At 36.3% G+C, this 20,601-nt stretch overlaps 1 protein-coding gene across 18 annotated transcripts in view; it reads right to left on the bottom strand.

The window, feature by feature from the left end:
* The window catches only part of LOC140687922 (succinyl-CoA:glutarate CoA-transferase-like), a 129,552-nt gene that overhangs the window by 98,401 nt on the left and 10,550 nt on the right, over positions 1-20,601 (bottom strand). For all 18 annotated transcript variants that reach the window (XR_012062545.1, XR_012062544.1, XR_012062546.1 and 15 more), the window contains exon 3: positions 19,102-19,199. Coding sequence is in view for 15 of the 18 variants with exons in the window: in XM_072945868.1 (XP_072801969.1) it covers positions 19,102-19,199 (98 nt within the window). In the remaining 3 variants the exon portion in view is untranslated. The remainder of the gene's footprint in view (positions 1-19,101; positions 19,200-20,601) is intronic.

Here is a 20,601-nt window from a genome sequence, read left to right as displayed (position 1 = left end):
CTACCACAAACCAAAGAAACTTTCAAAGATGTAAACTCTTTCTTTCATCAATAACCATCAACACATAGTAACATAAACTTTCTGTTCTATGAAATATCAGACTTTCTTAGAAAGGAAAAATTCTTTCAACTTCCATTTGTTCAATAAATGAATAAACAGTGTAAGTCATTTTTACCTAGGTACTGTGTCACTGACTCCTTACCTCGGTTATGTCAAGAGGAAATGAATGTTCATGTATAACTGAAAAATTGTGCTCTATGCTGGAATCTGACACAACATTGTAAAATGACTATAACTCAATAAAAAAAAACGTAAAAAAAAGAGGAAATGAATCAAGTAAGATACCGCTCAATTATTAGTTTCAAACCACTAGGGACAGATTTGTAATGATGGTTAATACTTACTATGATACTTACTGTCCTAAGTGCTTTTCAATTATTGATTCATTTTATTTCACGTGATCCTCTAAAGTAGAAATTGTTATTATCCTCAGTTTAAGGACAAGAGAATTGTGGCACAGAAAGGCTAAATGACTTGCCCAAACTCACAGGGTCATTATAATTTCAATTTCAGTGGCCTCTAAGTCAACATATTTTCTAATTCCTCAATCTATCAAGAATTGAATTTTTGAAAGTCCACAATGCTAAGCAAACAAATTCTGGAGAAAATATTTAGCAATCCTCTTTAGCAAATAGCTGATGGCAGCATAATTTGAAATACACATATTTCAAATACAAAAAGAAAGGTTTAATCAAAAGATGTTTAAATTCTGTGATTAGAGGCAGTTACTCACCTGCTTATCAACAGTTTTGTTATATGCTGTTATACAAATTTTGAAAAACAAGGGAAAGAGTATCGTCTCAATTTTGTCATCACTGATCACATTTGAGGGTATTACATAAAACTAAGTAAAAAGGTCTAAATCTGCACTCACTGAATAAACAAAAGAATAAGATCAACTTCTCTAAATTGATACCAAAGTAATTGATTCCCAGGGTTTTAGCCACAATCTGTAGGGAGTAAACATGAACTTTTATTTTCTCCATTCACTGCCTTCAACCATACATTTCTGAATCTCTCCTTCACTCTGTTTGACACACAGTGGGCATTCAGTAAATATTATATATTATTATTATCATATTTCATCAAATCTAAGATGCCACTAGTAGTAATATACACCACTATTTCATGTGCTTCTAAGAATGAAAAAAAAATGTCTGCCAATAAATCTATGGCACAGCATTAATTATAAGATGTATCCTGATTACAGATGTTAAAATGTGGGAAAAGTACATATTAAAACTGATTAAATAAGGTACTAATTCAAGCTCTCATTATTTTTGATTATACTATTTGGTTTTACTGTTTTTGTTCTTGGTCTCTCTAATGCATCCTCCAAGATCTAAATTATGCATCTCACTCTGCACGGATCCCTCCCCATCTCTTTAAAATCCTTAATGGTTCACAACCAGAAAATAATAAACTCCACAGCATAGTATTTAAAGCCATTCACCCCCTGAACCCTCCCAGGCAACTTTTCCAACTCACACTATCAGGTCTCCGACCTACCTACTAAACCAGATTTTATTAATATGTTTGGATACTTCCACCCATTTATACCTTTGTTCAATATGACCTTTTCTGCCTACACTGCTACCAATGCCCTGTACTTTCTTCACCATATGATCAAACCCCATTCAATCTTTAGTACCCAGTTCAAACACCACCTCTATGAAAGCTTTCAAGATAAATACCTTTGACAACCTCCAGAGCAAAACCAATTGGCCATTCTTCTGTAACACAATCACAATATACTATGATTAGGAGACCACCCAAGTTGTGATAGGTGGCGTATGATAGGACAGGTGTATACTTATTTTTTTACATCACTAGCTCCTTACACAATCCTTACCAGATAACACCATGTTAGAAGCTCTGAAATAAGACACACCTGTGTGTGTGAATTCTTGTTTTTGTTTTTTTTTTTTTTTTAGCTATGTGACTTTGGGCAACCTACTATGATTCAGTGTCTTTTTAAAACAGAGATTAACAAAACCTACCTTAGTGGGTAAGAATTAAATGTAAAATGCCTGGCACACCAGAAACATTCAATAAACATTAGCTGTGTTATTTTCATCATTGTTTTATTATTTTTTTTAAAAGGAACAGGACATTTTATTTATATATATATATATATGTATGTATACATATACAGGTACATACATATAATATATACCACATCTTTATCCATTAATCTGTTGATAGACACTTGGACTGCTTCCATATCTTGGCAATTGTAAATAATGTGCTACGAACACTGGGGTAACTGTATCTTTTTGAATTAGTGTTTTTGTTTTGTTCAGATATATACCCAGGAATGGAATTGCTGGGTCATATGGTAGTTCTATTTTTACTTTTTTGAGAAACCTGCATACTGTTTTCCACAGAGGCAGGACCAATTTACATTCCCACCAACAGTGTACAAAGGTTCCCTTTCCTCCACATTCTTGCAAACATTTGTTACTTGTTTTCTTTTAGATAATAGCCACTCTGTGGTACACATATGCAATGGAATACTATTTAGCCATAAAAAGAGCAAAATTTTGCTATGTGCAGCAACATGGATGGACTTGGAGGGCATTATGCTAAGTGAAATCAAGTCAAGACAGAGAAAGACAAGTGCTGTATGATATCATTTATATGTGGAATCTAAAAAAATATGACAAACTAATGAATATAAGAAAAAAGAAGCAGACTCAGATAATAGCGAACAAACGAGTGTTACTAATGCAGGGGAGAAGCAATATAGGGATGAGAGAGTAAGAGGGACAAATTACTGGGTATAAGACAGGCTATAAGGATTTATTGTACAACATGGGGAATATAGCCAATATTTTGAAATAAATGTAAATGCAGTATAACCTTTAAAAATTGTACAAAAAATAAAATTTTAAAAATTAAAAATAAAAAGGAAGGGGATACTCATGAACACTTAATGAGTTGGTTTAATACATATTCTGGTATTCTCTAGTCAGATATGCCCTGACATTGGCTTGACAGAGTGTTAAGAGATGGAGAGATATACTCTTCATCTACAGGTAACATGTCACCTGTGTTAACATTCAAATACAGATATGTTACAGAGAAATAACCAAATGATTTTTCAGCTTTCTTGACTCTTACTCTCATCTCTACCTAACTCCTCAAGCCTTATCATAGTTCCTAGATCCTATCTCTTCACCTAAGATAGGTTTCTACCTAGACAGGGCAATGGCTAATTTTCTGTAGTTGAATAAACAGTACTTTTAAGGTTTGAGTCTCTTAATTTACTCAGTCTTTTAATTGACACACACAAGAACTATTTTAGGTTCTTAATATGAACTAATGGATTAGATTCAGAAAAATATATTAATGCAGAGTGTTTAAGTAATTGTTAACAAGAACATTTAAATTCATATAGACTCTCACAAAGAAAATTCATTCTTATAATTTAAAGCAAAGAAATTTTATTTGGCAGTGATAAGTCTCAGGGAGGTAACAGCAGTAAGCAGAAGGTCAATATTCTTATTCCAGGCTCTGCTATCAGATAGTTGTGAGACTCTGACCACATATCTTGGCCTTTCTGCCCTCAATTTTTTCATCTGTGAAACAGAGAGGTTGAGAAGATCTTTTTCAACTCTAAAACCAATTCTTGTATTAAAATTTAAATGTCCATTAGAAAACTGTAAAGAATTAAAATTAGATATCCACTAATACTCAAATGATTCACTTTAGCTATTTAGACATACACATGTGAATTTCACCTCAATTTTAAAAAAAGAAAAGAATACACAGGTGCAGTCTATAAGTGAAATGAATATGAATTACAAGTAGCCAAAAAGAACTAATTTATTTCAAAACCATATAATTGTTCCCACCTGGATTTCTTCCTCTATATAAAAAGGTCACAGACAATTTATTAATATAAATATCACAAACAACAGGAGTAAGAGCTAAAATCAACAAAGCCACATTCCAAGAAACTCTAACTTGGACAATCCCAGGGGGACAAAATTTGAGGCTCAGTTTCTCTCACAAAAATACTGTTAACCTAATATTAACTAATAAGGTTGGACTCTGTAGATAACTAATACCATTGAGCTCTGCAGGAAAAATAAATAGCAAATATATAGCTCCTACTACATGCCAGGTATTGTTCTAAGCACTTTACATATTTTAACTCATTTAATCCTCACAAATATCCTGTAACTATTACTATCTCCATTTTACAAATGAGGAAACTGAAGTACAGAGAGGTTAAGTGACTTGCCTGAGGTCACTCAGCTAGTAAATTGCAGAGATGGAATATGAACCTAAGCAGTCTGGCTTCAGAATTTGTTCTCTGTATGTGTTATTAACAAACATTGATTCAAAATAGTTAAACAATAAAATCAATGAGGGTGATTGTGTTAACTCAGCCGCTAACCAAGCCATGTGACCTTGAAATCACAATCTCTCTGAACCTCATTTCCCATTTAAGTAAGAGAGGAAATTGGGCTAAGTAATCTCTAAAATTCCTTACAGGTCTAACATTCCATGATCTATGATCTAGAAGCCAAATGCCACAGTAATGACCACTCTTCTTTATCTTCCTCTTTTTACCCTTATCAATATATCTCATGATTGTTTTCTCATGGCTCATATTTATAGGTCCTCTATTTACCAGCTGCCTATCTCATAACAGTTACACTGATAATCTTGAGGAAAATATAAATTAACAGAGGTGAGCTCTGACCTCCAGACCACACTCTACTATCTCCAAATCATGCAGATAGAGACCCTGAACTAAAAATAGACCAGTCATACTTCAGAAGGTGTTGGAGAACAAGTCAGACTGCGCCTAAATGTGTGTATGTATAAATGCATGGATATATTTATTTTTCACAAAGCAGTATGATGCAGGGCTCTCGCAATTCCTCCATATCCTCGGTTCTGCATCTGTGGACTCAACCAACCACAGATCATGCAGTACTGCAGTATTTACTACTGAAAAAAATCCACATATAAGTAGACCTGCACAGTTCAAATCTCTGTTGTTCAAGGGTCAAATGTACTTCCTCTTTTAGTGCCATTCCTTTATGTTGTCCTTGTTAATACAGTTTATAATTTTGACTTTTCAAATTAATATTACGTAACAAGCATTTTCCTTCCTATGAAAAATTATCAGTAAATTTAATTTTTGATGAATGTACAATATGCCAAAGTATTCACTTATTTTCTTAATGCTAGATGTTTATGGGCTTGGCAGTATATCATTATTGTGAAGAACTCTGCAAGTGTACTTATCTTGACTGCTCTAAAGATACTTACTAGGGCATCAAGATGAGTATTTTGAAACAGACCATAATATCAAGACTGACCTGCCCAAGAACATTACCAGTAGACACACTCAGAAACCCAAACTGAGCTAACAGGTGAAGAACTATCTCTCCCAAAGCTAATGTGTGTAAGTCTGGAAAAGGACCTTGATTACACAAATGCACAAATACCAACATTAATTCTCTTCAAGAAGTTTAGTAATCTACAAGAAAACACAAACAACTAACCAAAATTAGGAAAACAATGCATAAACAAAACAAGAAGTTTGACAAGGAAATAGCAACCACCAAAAAAAAACCCAAAAAAACCCAGAAATCCTAGAGTTAAAAAATATAATTACTAAAGGGAAGGATTTAATAGAGAGTTTCAAAAATAGACTTGACCATGTAGAAGAAAAAAATCAGCAACCTGGAAGATAACACATTGGAAAATGCCCAGTCAGAGGAGAAAAAGAGTGAAGAAAGCCTATAGGAATTATGGGACAGAATGAAAAGAAACGGTATTTGCATTATGGGAATTCCAGAAAAAGAGAAAGAGAAAGAGACAGAAAGTATACTTAAAGCAAAATGGCTGAAAATTTCCTGAACCTAGGAAGAGAAATGGATATCTAGATACACAAGGCCCAAAATTCGCCAAATAGGTTGAACCCAAACAGGACTACACTGAGACACATTACAATTAAATTGTCAAAAGTCAAAGACAAGGAAAGAATTTAAAGAGCAGCAAATGAAAAGAGAGAAGTTACATACAAGGGAACCCCCATAAGAGTATAGCTGGATTGCTTAACAGAAACTCTCCAGACCAAGAGGGAATGGGATGACATATTCAAAACACTCAAAGAAAAATAAGTGCCAATCAAAAATTCTATACCCAGAAAACCTGTCCTTCAGAAACAAAAGAGGGATAAAGACTTTCTCAAACAAACAAAAGTTGAAGAAGTCCATTACCACTAGACCTTCCTTACAAGAAATGCTAATGGGAATTCTTCGAGTGCAAGTAAGAGAACACTAATTAACATCAGAAAAACACAAAAAGTGTAAATCTCACTGGTACTGGTAAATATACAGTCATAGGTAGATTCTGCAATATGGTAATAGCGGTGCATAATTCACATACAAGGGCTAGTTTAAAAAAAATTTTTAAAAACATAGTAAAAACAACCATAACTACAATAATCTATTAGTTACACAGTATAAAAAGCATGTAAACTGTAACAGTAATTACCTAAAATGAGAGATGAAGGAGAAGTAAATTGTAAAGTTTATAAATTCTACAGAAGTTAAGTCATTATCAGTTTAAAATGGGGTGTTGTAAGTTTAAGATATTTATGTAAGGCTCATAGCAACCACAAGGGAAAATCCAGTAGTAATCACCCAAAAGAATACAATAAAGAAGTCAAATAACACTGATACTAAAAGACATCAAAATGCAAAAAAGATAGCAGGATAAGGAATAAGGAACAACAGATCTACAAAGCAACCAGAACACAATAAGGAAAATGGCAATAGTAATTCCTAACCTATCAATAATTACCATAAATGTAAAAAGATTAATTTCTCCAATTAAAAGATATAGAATAACTGAATTAAATGTTAAAAAATAAGATCTAACAATATGCTGCCTATAAAAGACTCATTTTAGCCTTACAGACACATGTAGACTGGGAGTAAAGGGATGGAAAAAGCAATTTCAAGCAAATGGTAGCCAAAAACAGCAGGGGTCGCTATACGTCTATCAGAAAAAAATTGACTTTAAACTAAAAATGATAAAAAGAGACAAAGAATGTCATTATATAATGATAAAGAAGTCAATATATCAAAGAAGCTACAACAACTAAAAGCATTTATGTGACCAATATTGGAACAGCTAAATATATAAAATACAAACTAACAGAGCTAAGAGGAGAAATAAAAAGTAATAGAACAATAGATGAGGAGTTTAATACCCCATTCTCAACAGTGGATAGATTACCCAGAGAATCAATAAGGAAACAAGAGGTTTGAACAACACTAAGGACCAATTGGACTTAGCAGACATATACAGAATATATCCAACAACAGCAGAATATACATTCTCTTTAAGTGCACATGGAACATTTTCTAGGATAGACCATACGTTAGGCCACAAACAAGTCTTAGCATATTCAAAAAGAGTGAGATCATACCAAGTACCTTCTTTGACACAATGGCATGAAACAAGAAATTAGTAACAAGAGGAAAACTAGAAAATTCACCAAGTCATGGGGATTAAACAACAGTCTCCTGAATCAAAGAAGAAGTTAAAGGGGAAATAAAAAAGATTCTTGAGACAAATGAAAATGAAAACACAACATACCAGAACTAATGGGATGCAGCAAAGAGCAGTTCTAAGGAAATTCACAGCAATAAATGCCTACATTGAAAAGCAAGAAAGATTCCAAATAAACAATGTAACTCGATGCCTAAGAAACTAGAAAAAGAACAAACCATGACCAAAGATAGCAGAAGGAAGGAAATGATAAAGATTGGAAGAGAAACAAATGAAATAGGGAACAGAAAAACAATAGGAAAGATTAACCAAATGCTGGCATAGACGTGGAGAAAAGGAAACTGCTGGAGACTGCTGGTGGGATTGTAGATTGGTGCTACACTACAGAAAACAGTATGGTGGTTCCTCAAAAAATTAAAAATAGAACTACCACATGATCCAGCAATTCCACTTCTGGAAGATACCCAAAGGAAACAAAAACACTAACTCAAAAAGATACCTGCATCCCCATGTTCAGAAGAATATATATCATTTGCTTTAGCCAAGGAATGGAAACAGACTAAGTGTCCATCAATAGATGAATGGATAAGAAAGTTGTGGTATACTTAGACAATGGAATATTATTCAGCCTTAAAAAGTAAGGAAATCTTAACATTTGTGAAAACATGAATGGACCTTGAAGGCAGTATGCTAAGTGAAGTAGGTCAGACAGAGAAAGATGAATACTATATGATCTCACTTATATGTGGCAGTAAAAAAAAATAAAATAAAAAATAAAACAAACAAACAAACAAACAGAAACTCATAGGAAAAAGAGATCAGACTTGTGGTTACCAGAGGTGAAGAATGAGAGGAAGGGAAATTGGAAGAAGATAGTTAAAAGGCACAAACTTCCAGTTATAAAATACTTAAGTTTTTACTAAGGATGTAGCATGATGACTATAGCTAACACTGCTGTATAATGTGCAAGAAAATTGTTAACAGAGCGAATCCTGTAAGTTTTCAACAACAACAAAAAATGGATGTAACATTTTTAAATAGTTGAAAGAGAGCAAAAGAATAATATCTCATAACATGAAAAACATGAAAATTCAACCTTCAATATACATAGAAAAAGGCCTTTCAGAATACAGTCACACTCACTCATTTAAGTATTGTCTATGGCTGCCATCTCGCTACTGTGCTAGAGTTAAGTAGCTACAAGGAAAACCACATAGTTTGCAAAGCCTATTTACTATCGACATTTTTTCAGAAAAAGTTTTCAGACACATTTTAAGGCAGTGAGTTTTAGGATGGTTTACTACACCATGATAGTTAACTATGATTTTTAAATTTTCACCCCATATTAAATTTCTTTGGCTTGCATGCTATGTTTTGTAGTTATGACTATATTTAAATATTTTAATTTGTTATTAATTTTTAAAATATTTCATTGTGGTTAGTTTTCTTTCCTGAAGCTAAGATTTTCTTTGTAGCCTAGTTTGTAATCAGTGCTTGTAAATGTTCTATAGACCCTAGAAAAAGCTCTCTGTTGGCACAGTATGCCGTGTGACATATATCTATTACCGCCACCTCATTAAATATAAATAAATCCTCTTTTTATTTAACTATTTTAGAAAATAGTATGTTAATCACTACAAAACAGTTATGTTACTCACAATTTCTCTTTCTCATAGATCTAAATTTTTTTTATTGTAGAACATGTTTCTGTACTTTGATGTGTTTAAAAATAGCGTGGAACCACCAATTACTTTTATTTTCCAAATATAGTATATATCAATGGCCACCAAAAGGGGCCATCCCAGAGCCACAAAGATCTAGGCCAGCATTCTGATTTTCCTTTTTTTGTTTCCCTTCATTAAATTGAACAGAGTACTGTGACTTAAACAAACGCAGACATTCCAATGTCTGGATTTTTCTTTTTCCAAAGTTAGCAAATGAGAAAAGAAAAACAATTCACAATAGGGGAAAGAAAAATCATTATGAAAGAAAAATGCAAATTTATAAATTGAAAGATTAAGAGATTGTGTGTGTGTGTGTGTGTGGTGGCACGGGAGGTGCAGAATGTTCACCCATTTTCTTTTCCTAGCCAGGATTATTCTAAACACAAAATTTATAGTTAGAGAAAAGAGAAATAAGCATCTGACCTGTGAGTACTGTGGACAACGCCTTCATATTCAGAAGATTCCAATTTGAGCCTTACCAGTGATTGATGTGATACTGGGGAAAGCATGTTAAACAAGATCGAAAGTAGGTCCAGTCTGGCACTGGAAGCAGTGAGTTGCTTGCCAAAACTACTGTGGATTGTCCAGGTGAAGACGGCCAGGAGCAGCTGATCACTAGGGAGTGTTCCAGGATGCTGGACAGCTGGTGGAAATCAAGACTCAGCAGGGATGTCAGCTGTCAGCACTGGGAGAGCGGTGGAGTCAGCTCTCACCAGAAACATCAGTTGATGTAAGATCAAAAGCCCAAGGATGGCCCAAGCTGGAAAGCCGAAGTTAAAAGATAAGAATAGAACCCAAGTGGGGTCAGGGGGTGGTGGGGCAGGGAAATAGTTGCAGACCAGAACTCAGTCCAAGCCAGAGGCCGGCAGGAAATTGGGCAGGGCAGGAATGAGTCTGGGAGTCCGAGAAGCAAACTGGAGTCTCAGGAGACCCAGTCAAACTCCAGATTCTCTAGCCAATTCAAAAGTCAAGAGCAAAAGCAGGTCAGCCAGCAAAGTCTGGAGAGCTGTGCCCACACCCTCCCAAAAGGAAGGCCTTTCGAGTTGGCTTTGTGGAAACTCCCACCAGATTTCAAGGGGTCTCTGGCTATGATGCTGTTAAATTCTAAGTTCTTACACTTAGGAAGGGGTTAAGTTCAATGATATACAAAGTTCTATCCAGCTCCCCAAGTGTTTAGGACTCTAACATTCTATAAATCTAAAAATATACATTAAGTTCCAATGGAGAACCAAAGGTATTAAATGTTTTATCCAGGGAAACAGAGTTTACTGGACTGCCTCCCACCACCATCATCCCCCCCTGCACATGCACATAAATATCCCACCACTACCACCTAATTCTTTCTACTAAAAGGCAGTGTGGAATGGTTTATAGCCCTCCTGGAAAAAAGAAGGGGGAGGGACGGAGTGGGATGACATTCCATTCCATCCTGACTCACTTAAAGACATCACTTGATTCTCAGTCACAAAGAATTCTCTTAACAGCGTGGAAAGAGCCCTGGTCATGTGGAGCTTGTTTGGAGTTGCAGTGGTTCCTTTTGCATTCTGTAAGCCAAAGGGATGCATCCCAGGGCTGGGTTTCTTTCATTCTTTTTCCCTCCAGGCTGATTTTATAGTAACAACACATAGCCACTTAAATCTATCTCCAAAGAACCAACATTCAGAAAAATGTACCACATAAAATGTAGACATTTTACAAGGGACCATCTATTAGCTGATAATGGCAGAGCTGCCACGGAATGCATAAGAAAACAAATGTGACCCTCGCCGAACGTCAGACCCATTTATCCAAATCAGCCCTCTGCAGTGGATGCCAGATAAACCTACAATGATATGATTCAAGGCATTATGAAAGTCTGGGGGGAGGTTACAATAAACTAAATATGTAGTTTGAGGATATATATAAATCACATGAAATGCAGCCTCATAAGATGCTAATAGAAGTCAGCAGGGAGGGGGGAAAGGCTGGCAGAAGAGATTTTAAAATGTGATCATATGGGAAAAAGAATATTAGACCAACAAAAAAAGTTTCCATGGGAGAAAACAGTAAGTTTCTCTATGTATATTAAAACCATGTAGACATGGGAGAGTCGAAGGTTGCCAGGCTGAGAGAGGGGAGGAATTAAGCAGAGTTAAAAGAGACTTCCCAGCCTTCCAGCCCTGGCAAAAGTGTCAGTGAGGGCAGCTTAACCTCTGAGGCCCCTGACTGCTCTCAGCCTTTTATTCTGCTCCTCGCCCACCTTAGGCAGCCAGGGCTTTGGTGATTTCTCCAGTTAAAAAATCTAGTCTGAGGAAAGGGCCTGGGGGAATTTTACTTACTCAAAGAGTTAGTGCTTCAACTCCCCCTGTGCTATTTGAAACTGAAGGGTGGACACACTTTCAAGCCCCTAAAACCTATAATCGCAGAATTTCTGAAATCAGCGAGCTATGTGTCAGGAAGGGTTATATTCCCTTCACAAGAGGTGCCTTCCAGTCCTTCTAAATTATACCATATAGACAGCCATTGATAAAAGCCTCCAGGATCTCTAAGCAAACCACCTGTTCAATGAAGCTTTCCTGCAAATAGGTAAAACCCAGCCAGGAAGCTGGTCCATAATAGCCATGACTTACTTAATTGCAGTAGGGCTCAAATTATGAAACACAGGGTAAGGACAGGAAGATGGGGCCGTGGAAAGCGGCAGGAGGGAGGACTTAAATGCAGATTTAAGAAAGAGGGGCAAGAGACAGGGGGCTGTCAGAGATGAAATATGAGGTAGTTTTATTTTCTACTAAAAATTAAAATTAAGGATATTATAGATGTTATTTAAGAGAAAAGTAAAGTCAACAGCTTTCAGGAAGGCCAGAGATACCCATTAAAACTTTTTGAAAAATGTAACCATAAAAATGACACAGGAGAACTCATGGATGTGTTTTACTTCAGAGTTCAAAGGTCCTGACTAAAACTTCTCATAGAGGCTATTAACACAGCGCAGCAGCTCAGGAACACACTCAAGTGTTTCATTCTTTATGAGGGCACAACCACAAATGCATGGAATAGCTTACGCGGAATGTTCGCATGTTCCAAATTCACTGCCCACACTGAGAAATAGTGTTTCTTGAAAGGGAATAGAACATGGGCCATTAAGGTCCACTTTGGGCTTAAAAAAAGAAAAAAACTAAGCACTATTAATAGCCTTCATTAAGGGCACTGTACAAAGTTAAATGTATTCCTAACTCTTGTGAGCTATTTTTAATTTGTTAAAAAATTCAAACAGAAATCATTTATTTAGCTGCAACAAGGCCACAGAGGGCAACTAGAATGTTGTGCTTTACTCTTGCTAGAATTAAATCAAATCAGTACAATAACACTGTTTCTATCATCCTAATTGGGATTTGATTGGCAGTTACATAGAACTTAATTGAATAAAAATTGTGCACACTAATTCATATAATAATTACCCTTTGGGAGAGAAAAATCTCTCAAAAACATGGCATCCATGAATTAAAAAAATGATACAGGAGAACTTTGCAAGCTGTAATTTGTGATTCTTGAGGATTGAGATTCTCCTAAAATGCAGTGGGCACTGTTGTTATGCTGAAGGCTGTGCTAGCTGTTTTCATGCCTGATCTGGTTTCTAATTCTGACAGTGATGTAGGTATTGTTATATGCACTGTTATATACGTTATATATGTTATATGTGGTCCTGAGCAAATCCTCTGATTTATATATGTTATATGTGCTCCTCTGATTCGCTCAGGACCACAGAGTGAGTGAGTGGAAGACTCTGATCTCAAATTCAGGTCTTTTTGACATTATGGAGATCATAATACAGGCTTCCTGGGTTACTTTTGCAAAAAGTGCTCATTTCCAGCTATCACTTCTCTCCTCTTTTTTTATTTTGACCCGACATGGGGTTTCTTAAAAAATGTCTTTAAAAACAAAAAGATAGTCTCTGCCTTAAGAAATTGACTGTCTTGTCAAGGAGGACGATCGATGACAGTTGAGTGCAACAGATGCTCTGATGCAGCAACATGGGAAGAGCTGCTTAAAATACACAAATGAGATAGGGAAACCTCCCAAAACTCATGCTCATTTTAAAGGATTGGTAGCAGCCAGTGAGCCAAAGAAGCTTCATCATTTTAGTGAAAAGCAATGAGCATGTGGGAAGACACAGCGGATTAAAAGACCAGACCAAATTATAAGGAGTTGTAGGTGGTTCAAAGGCAAAAGTGGGAGATGCAATTACATGTGTTAAGATAAATGGTTTAAACTTTATCTTCAAAGCTATGGAGACTCCCTGAAAGACCTAGCCAGGGAAGTGGAGTGACCAAATTTGCCTGATGGTACCAAAATGGCAGTTTTTTTTTTAATTAACATTGTATTTAGGCAGCTTTGAAGTCACAACCCCTCCATCAACAGCCCAAAATGCTCTAGGTCCAACTCTCCAATATTCTGAACAAGCCTATTAAAAATAAGTTGACATCAAAAATGAAGAGATGAAGCTCTTTAATAAATTCTGGATTCAATTCAACAAATATTTGTTTATTAGCACCTATGTTTAGAAGGTCCTGTTTAGAAGGCATTTAATTTCACAGTATTTTAAGATAGTACACTCCAAAAGTAAATATTCAATTACCTACCAGAAACTTAAGAAAAACTGAGATCATTCAAAACCGAAAGTAATTATTTATTTTACTAAAGGATTGGCCACAGTACTTTTAAAGGTAAATGTATCTTACTCTGTTGGTTTTATTTATGACAACTTCGTGTGACCAACTTTTTAGCAATGCCTTCACTAGGACGATACTGACATTCACTTCCTTAACATGTATAGCATTTTTCAAAAAGCAGTTTAGAAGTTGTCATCAGTTTCTTTCCAAGCTACTTTTTTTTCTTCTTCTGTAATTTTTTTCTCCCTATAAAATTACACTCAGTTCAATATTTCCTTCTTTGAACTGTCTTTTTTCTTCACTTGCCTAATTCTGTTTGTCCTTTAAGACTCACCTCAGGTGACACTGTCTCCAGGAAGCCTTCTCGCCCAGATTGAAGTAGTTGCCCCTTCTCTGGGCTCCCTGCACCCTGTGCGAACGTTTACAGCTGCACTTCATACATGCTACTTAATTCATTGCTTTACTTGTTTCTTTTCCTGCTTAGACTAAGAATCGACCTCATCTTTCATCTCTGTATCTGCAGGACAAGGCGCACAGTTAGTGGCCATTAACATTGATGAAGAGGGGAAGGGGAGGAATAAGATGAACTGTATTTCTATTTAACCCATTATTTCTCTTTTCCTTCATCCTCATTTCATGTCTTCCTATTATTTCTCCCCAACTACTAATATATCATCTTAATCCTTCTCTTCTTAGTTCAATGCACATCATGATTTTCAGTCTCTCCCTCGAGAGGTCCTAACTATTGCAAAAATGCTGGCCCCGTGTGCGAACAGCACTGCATGACGCGTTTGTTGCTCCTCAGCCTTGCAAAGAAGGCGTTTGTTGAAACAGGCCCTGGATTAGTCTCTATTATATCTCTTCTTCTGGGTTTTAGCTGGGGACTTTTAACGTGCTTTTGCTTTGCCTAGGTTTTTGGTCTTAGCAGCTGGGTAAACAGACTCTCTGCAACACCCTGGATGAAATGTCAAGCTCAAGGGGAAAGTCTTCCACCTTTAAATTAAAAAAAAAAAAAGAAAGAAAGAAACACTTGCTCCCGGCCATGGTTTGGGAATAGCAACACCTGAGAGCACTTGAGGGGAAATGTGTGTGTGCTGGCTGTGGAAAGCTCAGCTGATGACAAAAACATGCAGCTGCCTTCCTGAGTGAGTCAGCCTGCTCTCAGACAGCAGCAACAAACTGAATTTAGCAAGAATAACTGAAAAGTGAGGTAAGTGACTGACATTTCTGGTAGGCACTTTCAAAAGAGTCTACGAATTTCATAGGAGAACGCAAAGAGAATCACCTGATTCTAAAACACTTTAATGAACTCTTGCCATGGGCAGGAAAGTTACTTCGGGAAATTACTCGGGAAATTACTCAGGAAATTAAGCAAAAGTTACTCCGGAAAAATACTATAAGGAAGACTTTGAAATACAAGAGGAATACTTGATGTGTATTTAGGAGAGCAGACTTTGTAAAAATCCATAAATGGTTTGAGTGAAGCATTATGCTGTACAGCAGAAATGGACACAACATTGTAAACTGACTAGACTTAAATAAAAATACATATATACCCAAAAAAACCCATAAATGGTTCTGTTTTCACTTTTGGATGAAAGGGTTGAGAGGTGTTGTTTTTTTTTTAAATAAACACTGTAAGTCCATCATTCCTAGAGTCTTTTTTTTTAAGTCTGCAGTGCAAATTCACTCACAAATCCTTCTACATTTTTACATATTTTAAAGATTTTCTAAAATAAAAATGTAGGCCAAGGAAACTGTCCATGAGCATTAAAGGAAAGTATTATGATGTAATGTTTAATGCAGACAACAGGGAAAATATGGTATATTCACATGCAATACAGCTACTGTTACCAAAAATATGCTTTTCTATAGAAATGACTGGAAAACCACACACCCAAAAATTGTAGCATGTGCATTGTAACATCCTCAAAAAAAAAAAAAGACAAAAAGATCATAAATTATTAACAGGCACAGCCTATAGCTGCAATACATCTGTGAAGCAAAATTTACAAAAAGTTTATATGAAAAATATGGACAACTTCTTAGGCATATCAAAACAAATGTTTTTATGGAAAAAGTCTAAAAGAAAAATCTAAAAAGGTGTAAGGGTTGCTCTAATGGCAGTCCAGGAGGGCAGAGATTTTTGTTGTTTTTTTTAATGCTCCTTTCCTAGTGCTCACACCAGTCCCTGGCACATAGTAGGTATTCAATACATATCTGTTAAACAGATGAGAAGAGAATGAACAAATGAGAAGCATATACCATTGGAACTCTTGGGGCCCTCAAGTCTCTTCAGGTGAGGAAGTTTTGCCCACTATAAGCTGCTGGAAAACTTTTTGAACTCTACCAAGTAGAGTGTTCCCTTCAAGATGTCTCTTCGGGGCAGGGAGAATGGGTGGAAGCGGTCAAACAAGACAAGCGTCCAATTATAAGACAAGTGAGTCCTGTGGGTGTGGTGTCCAGCATGGTGACTACAGTTAACAATACTGTACAATGTATTGTATATTTGACAGTTGCTGAGAGAGTAGATCCTTAAAGTTCTCATCACAAAGGAAAAAAAAAAAGATTTGTAACTGTGAGGTGATGGATGCTAACTAAACTTACTATGGTAATCATTTCAGAATAGATACACATATGAAATCACCATATGGTATAGCTTAAACTAATACAATATTATATGCCAATTACATCTCAATAAAACTAGAAGAAAAAGAAAGACGTAACGTCAGGTTAGATAGAAAATAAAAGTTGCTGATAAGCAAACTCATTTTATGACCAAAAAATTTCCTTTGATTCACAAGTTTAAGAAACTCCTTTATAATAAAGTCGTCATAACTTTAACAGCACGATTTTCCTGCCTTCCCAGCCCTTCCCTATTCTCTCTCTAGACCCAACTCCCTATATGATTTCTCTATATTGAGAAAACATGGAAGAGAAAGGTCATGTCAGATAGTGGAAGGCCATGAAGTCAGACTAAAAAGATCAGATTTAATCCTATGATTAACACAGAGCCACTAATATTTTGAATATTGGAAAAACACAGAATCATATCATGAAAACGATACATTTTACAATATTCACAGAGACTTCTTAACAGACTTAAGCCGAGCACTTAACAGTACTAATGAGTCCAGGGACTGTGTTCAGAAAAACAAGTGATAAGGTTGTCAATGGGACTGAATCAACACCCAGATCTTCCCTGGTCATCACTGTTTCCATCCACCACAGAGGAGAAGAGACTTGAGCTGGAGGAGACTGAAGACCTGCATCTCACAAGACAACAGCACAGCACACCCACACCCCAGGGCAAGAGAGCTGGGACCCTGGCCTACAAGCAACCGAGGGCCTCTCTGCGGTCTGTGTTTTAACAGCAGGACAAATGATGATGGGGCCTCCCCCATCAAGTTTCCTCTCTTAAAACTAACCCTTAGTCTCTTCTTTACAAGTCTGACTCCTTAAGTCTGAACAAAGACATAGGACCTTATGGGTTGCAAGATGCTGACGCTCTCACTTCTGGGTATGCAAGAGTAGAAAGAAGAAAATGTCAGGTTATCTGATTAACCCCAAAGAGAGAAATTAAAAATTAACCTGCTACGGATGCTACTGAAAGTCTTTCCACAGCAGATTTCTATAACAGAATTTAGCAAGGAATACAAGTTTTAGGACATGAAACCAATTGCTTAACTTTGTGCTTCTTAAAGGTATAAAAGTCCCAGCAACTCAACAACAAGATGACACTTGTATCTTGCCTGGGTTTTGTATTTTTGTTGGGTCCATTCTTCTCACAGCATGGATATGATTTATTTAGACCATCAAAGAGCTTTTGATAAGGTTCTTACTAGTGCCTGTTATTGAAACTTGATAACCTTGGTGTCAAAGGAAAAAGTCGTATCAATGAATTAAATGAATTAAAAACTGCCTGAGAGGCAAAGAGGCAAAAAGCTGAAATAAGTGGCCAATTCTCATGTGGAGAAAGGTTAATGACTGAGGGCCCTCTGGCTTTGAAGCAGAATCTGAGTTTTATTTAACTGATGACCAGAAGAGGGGAGCCCAGTACTTGTTCCCCTCTCCTCTGCATGAAAGCCCCACACACAGAGCCCCTATTGACTGAAGGGGGAGATACAGGCAGCGTAGAGAAGTGCTTAAAATCCAGGCAAGAGAGAGTAGGTAATGAATGGTGACTCATGTGGAGATTCACAAACATGAAGGGAACAGAAATAAATGTACCATCAGCAGAATTTTATTTTCTAAGAACTTTGAGATAGATAGATAGACAGACAGATAGATAGATAGATAGGTATGCTTGCCAAAAGACAAGATATAATGTTTGAACAAAAGTGCTTAATTTTTTGGTGCAATGAGAGCAAAAGTTCCACACTGAAAGACAGTTCATGTGGGCATTTAGATCCACAAAAACCACAATGCCTATTTCCACAGATTGAGAAGCTTAGACGTAAACAAAAGTGAAACTGATAGGAAAGAGTTAGATTTATTACCTCTTACTGAGGCAGACTTGAAAAACTGGTACAGGTTTTAACAAAAGCATAACCTGATATGGATGGAATAATTTGGCAATCAAATGCTCTAATTGATTAGCATTAATACTTTATGACCCATAACTCAGTTTTCAAAACATCATAATCACAAGCTACGCAGGGGAGGCTCAGAAAAGCCAGCAAACTCTTGACTGAACCTCCCTTGTCTCAGTTTCCTTCCCTGTAAAATGGGAATAACAGAACTTACAGAATGATTGTAAGAGTTAAACGAGGTCAAGTATGTGAGCATTTACTACCGTAAATGTAACACAAAGATGTTAAATTATTATTGTAGTATTTATGGCAGACTAAACCCAAACACATACATGGCCCAGAGAAGAAACGAAATTTAAGTAATTATGACTTTCTTATTTATATCATCGTTATGATTCAGTACTTAATAAGACATATAAAATGCTTTCAAGAAAGAACAACATAGCTTTAAAATATATTTCCACTAACCAGTTTTGTGAAATGAAAAATAATAAGTTAATGTAAATAAGCCAAAAGGAACACCACAAAATACCAGATAAATGCTAATGACATATTAATTCTGCAATGTACAAATAGCAGAGCCAAGCTTACCGTGTAGACAGTATTTTAATAAGCTCATTTCTGTTCTGTACCCGAAGGTGGTTAGTTCTATACATGGAATCATCAATCAGCTCAGGCAAATTCAAGATCTAGAAGAGAAAAATAATTTGAAGGTGTAATTCACAAATTTTGTGTCCCTGCTTGTGGGCACGAGTGTTCGGGGCCTGTCAGTCCATCCCCAAGACCATGCCTTGCTGGTCTTTATACTTCTAAGCAAAGGGACAGAGAGAGAGGGAAGGATCATGCAGTTAGGATGGGTCATGCTGGCAACGAGGTTTGTCACTGATAAGTTTTTACCACTTTTAAGCATGTGTCTGTATCTAGGAACACAGAAAATGAGTTATCAAGCCCCCAAAATGTCTTGTACTCATTTATAAGAATATAGGGAAAGAGTTACCAGATTCCCACAGTAACTTGTCTAGAGAAAATACGATAGACATACAAAAGTGGGTAAAACTGACCTAATTCTAAGAGTCCAAATCATAAGTGCATGTCTGCACTTACATGAAGCCCATGATCAACATATATTTTGCAAGTACATTCACTTATTTGTTCCACATGTAAATAAAATAATACTATCTGTCCCAGTAGTCCTATCCGGGATGTTGTGCAAGGTGCTAAAATAAAGGGAACACATACACACTTGCCCCAAATGCTCACCATTAAAACAATGTCAAATTAAAAGATATTCTTCCTACAGAAGTGTCACTATTTTTCTTTAATACGACTCCCTGAAGGAGTAATAAACAGAAAAGCTTTTATATACTTCCTCTTTTGCTCCTCCTCAATAAAGAGAAAATCTATCTTGCAAGCCCCAGTGGACATCTTGCAATTTTAACAAGACCATAATGAAAGTACCAAGTGGATTTGGGATGGAAAAGAACTTTTAAAAAGAACGCGTGGAGGCAGTGTTTGGCAGTTGTGTTGGGAAGTCAGAAGGAGCATTTATGGGCTAAGGGCAGGCCATGTGGCCTACAGAAAGCTTCTCTACCTCTATTAATGTATTAGCTTTAAATACGAACACTTCATGGTTTCATTTGTTTCCCACAGTTTAAATGAAATCAATCCATTAATCATTTTAAAAAGGAGAGAGAAAGTGACACCACATACAGTGCCCATTCTTAAAACCTCCCTGTCACCATGCCTGATCCCTGAAATGGCCTCGGCTTATCCAGGAATCAAAACCCACTCTCCCTCCCTACGAGGGAATAAGTCATTTCAAGAAAAAGCAAGTGCCTTCAGTAGATCGCGTGTTAACTTTATAAACGCGGTCTCACCCTGAATATACTATAAGCTACAAAAAGAGTACTTAGTGTTTGCCCTCTGTGGTGACTGTGATGCACTAAGTTGGACTTAACTGGACCTCCTTTCTTTTTGAAAGTTGGTGTTAAATAGTGGGTCAAAGTAATCAGCCTTTTGTCTTCAGTTCTGCCAACACTCAAAATGTTTCTAGGGAGACTGTTTCAAATGCTGTGGTCCTAACTGTGCTTT

The sequence above is a fragment of the Vicugna pacos genome, chromosome 21 (assembly GCF_048564905.1).
Source record: "Vicugna pacos chromosome 21, VicPac4, whole genome shotgun sequence".
In the NCBI taxonomy this organism is placed as follows: Eukaryota; Metazoa; Chordata; class Mammalia; order Artiodactyla; family Camelidae; genus Vicugna; species Vicugna pacos.
The sequence above is the reverse complement of the archived record's forward strand: the minus strand, read 5'-3'. Positions and strand labels throughout refer to the sequence as shown.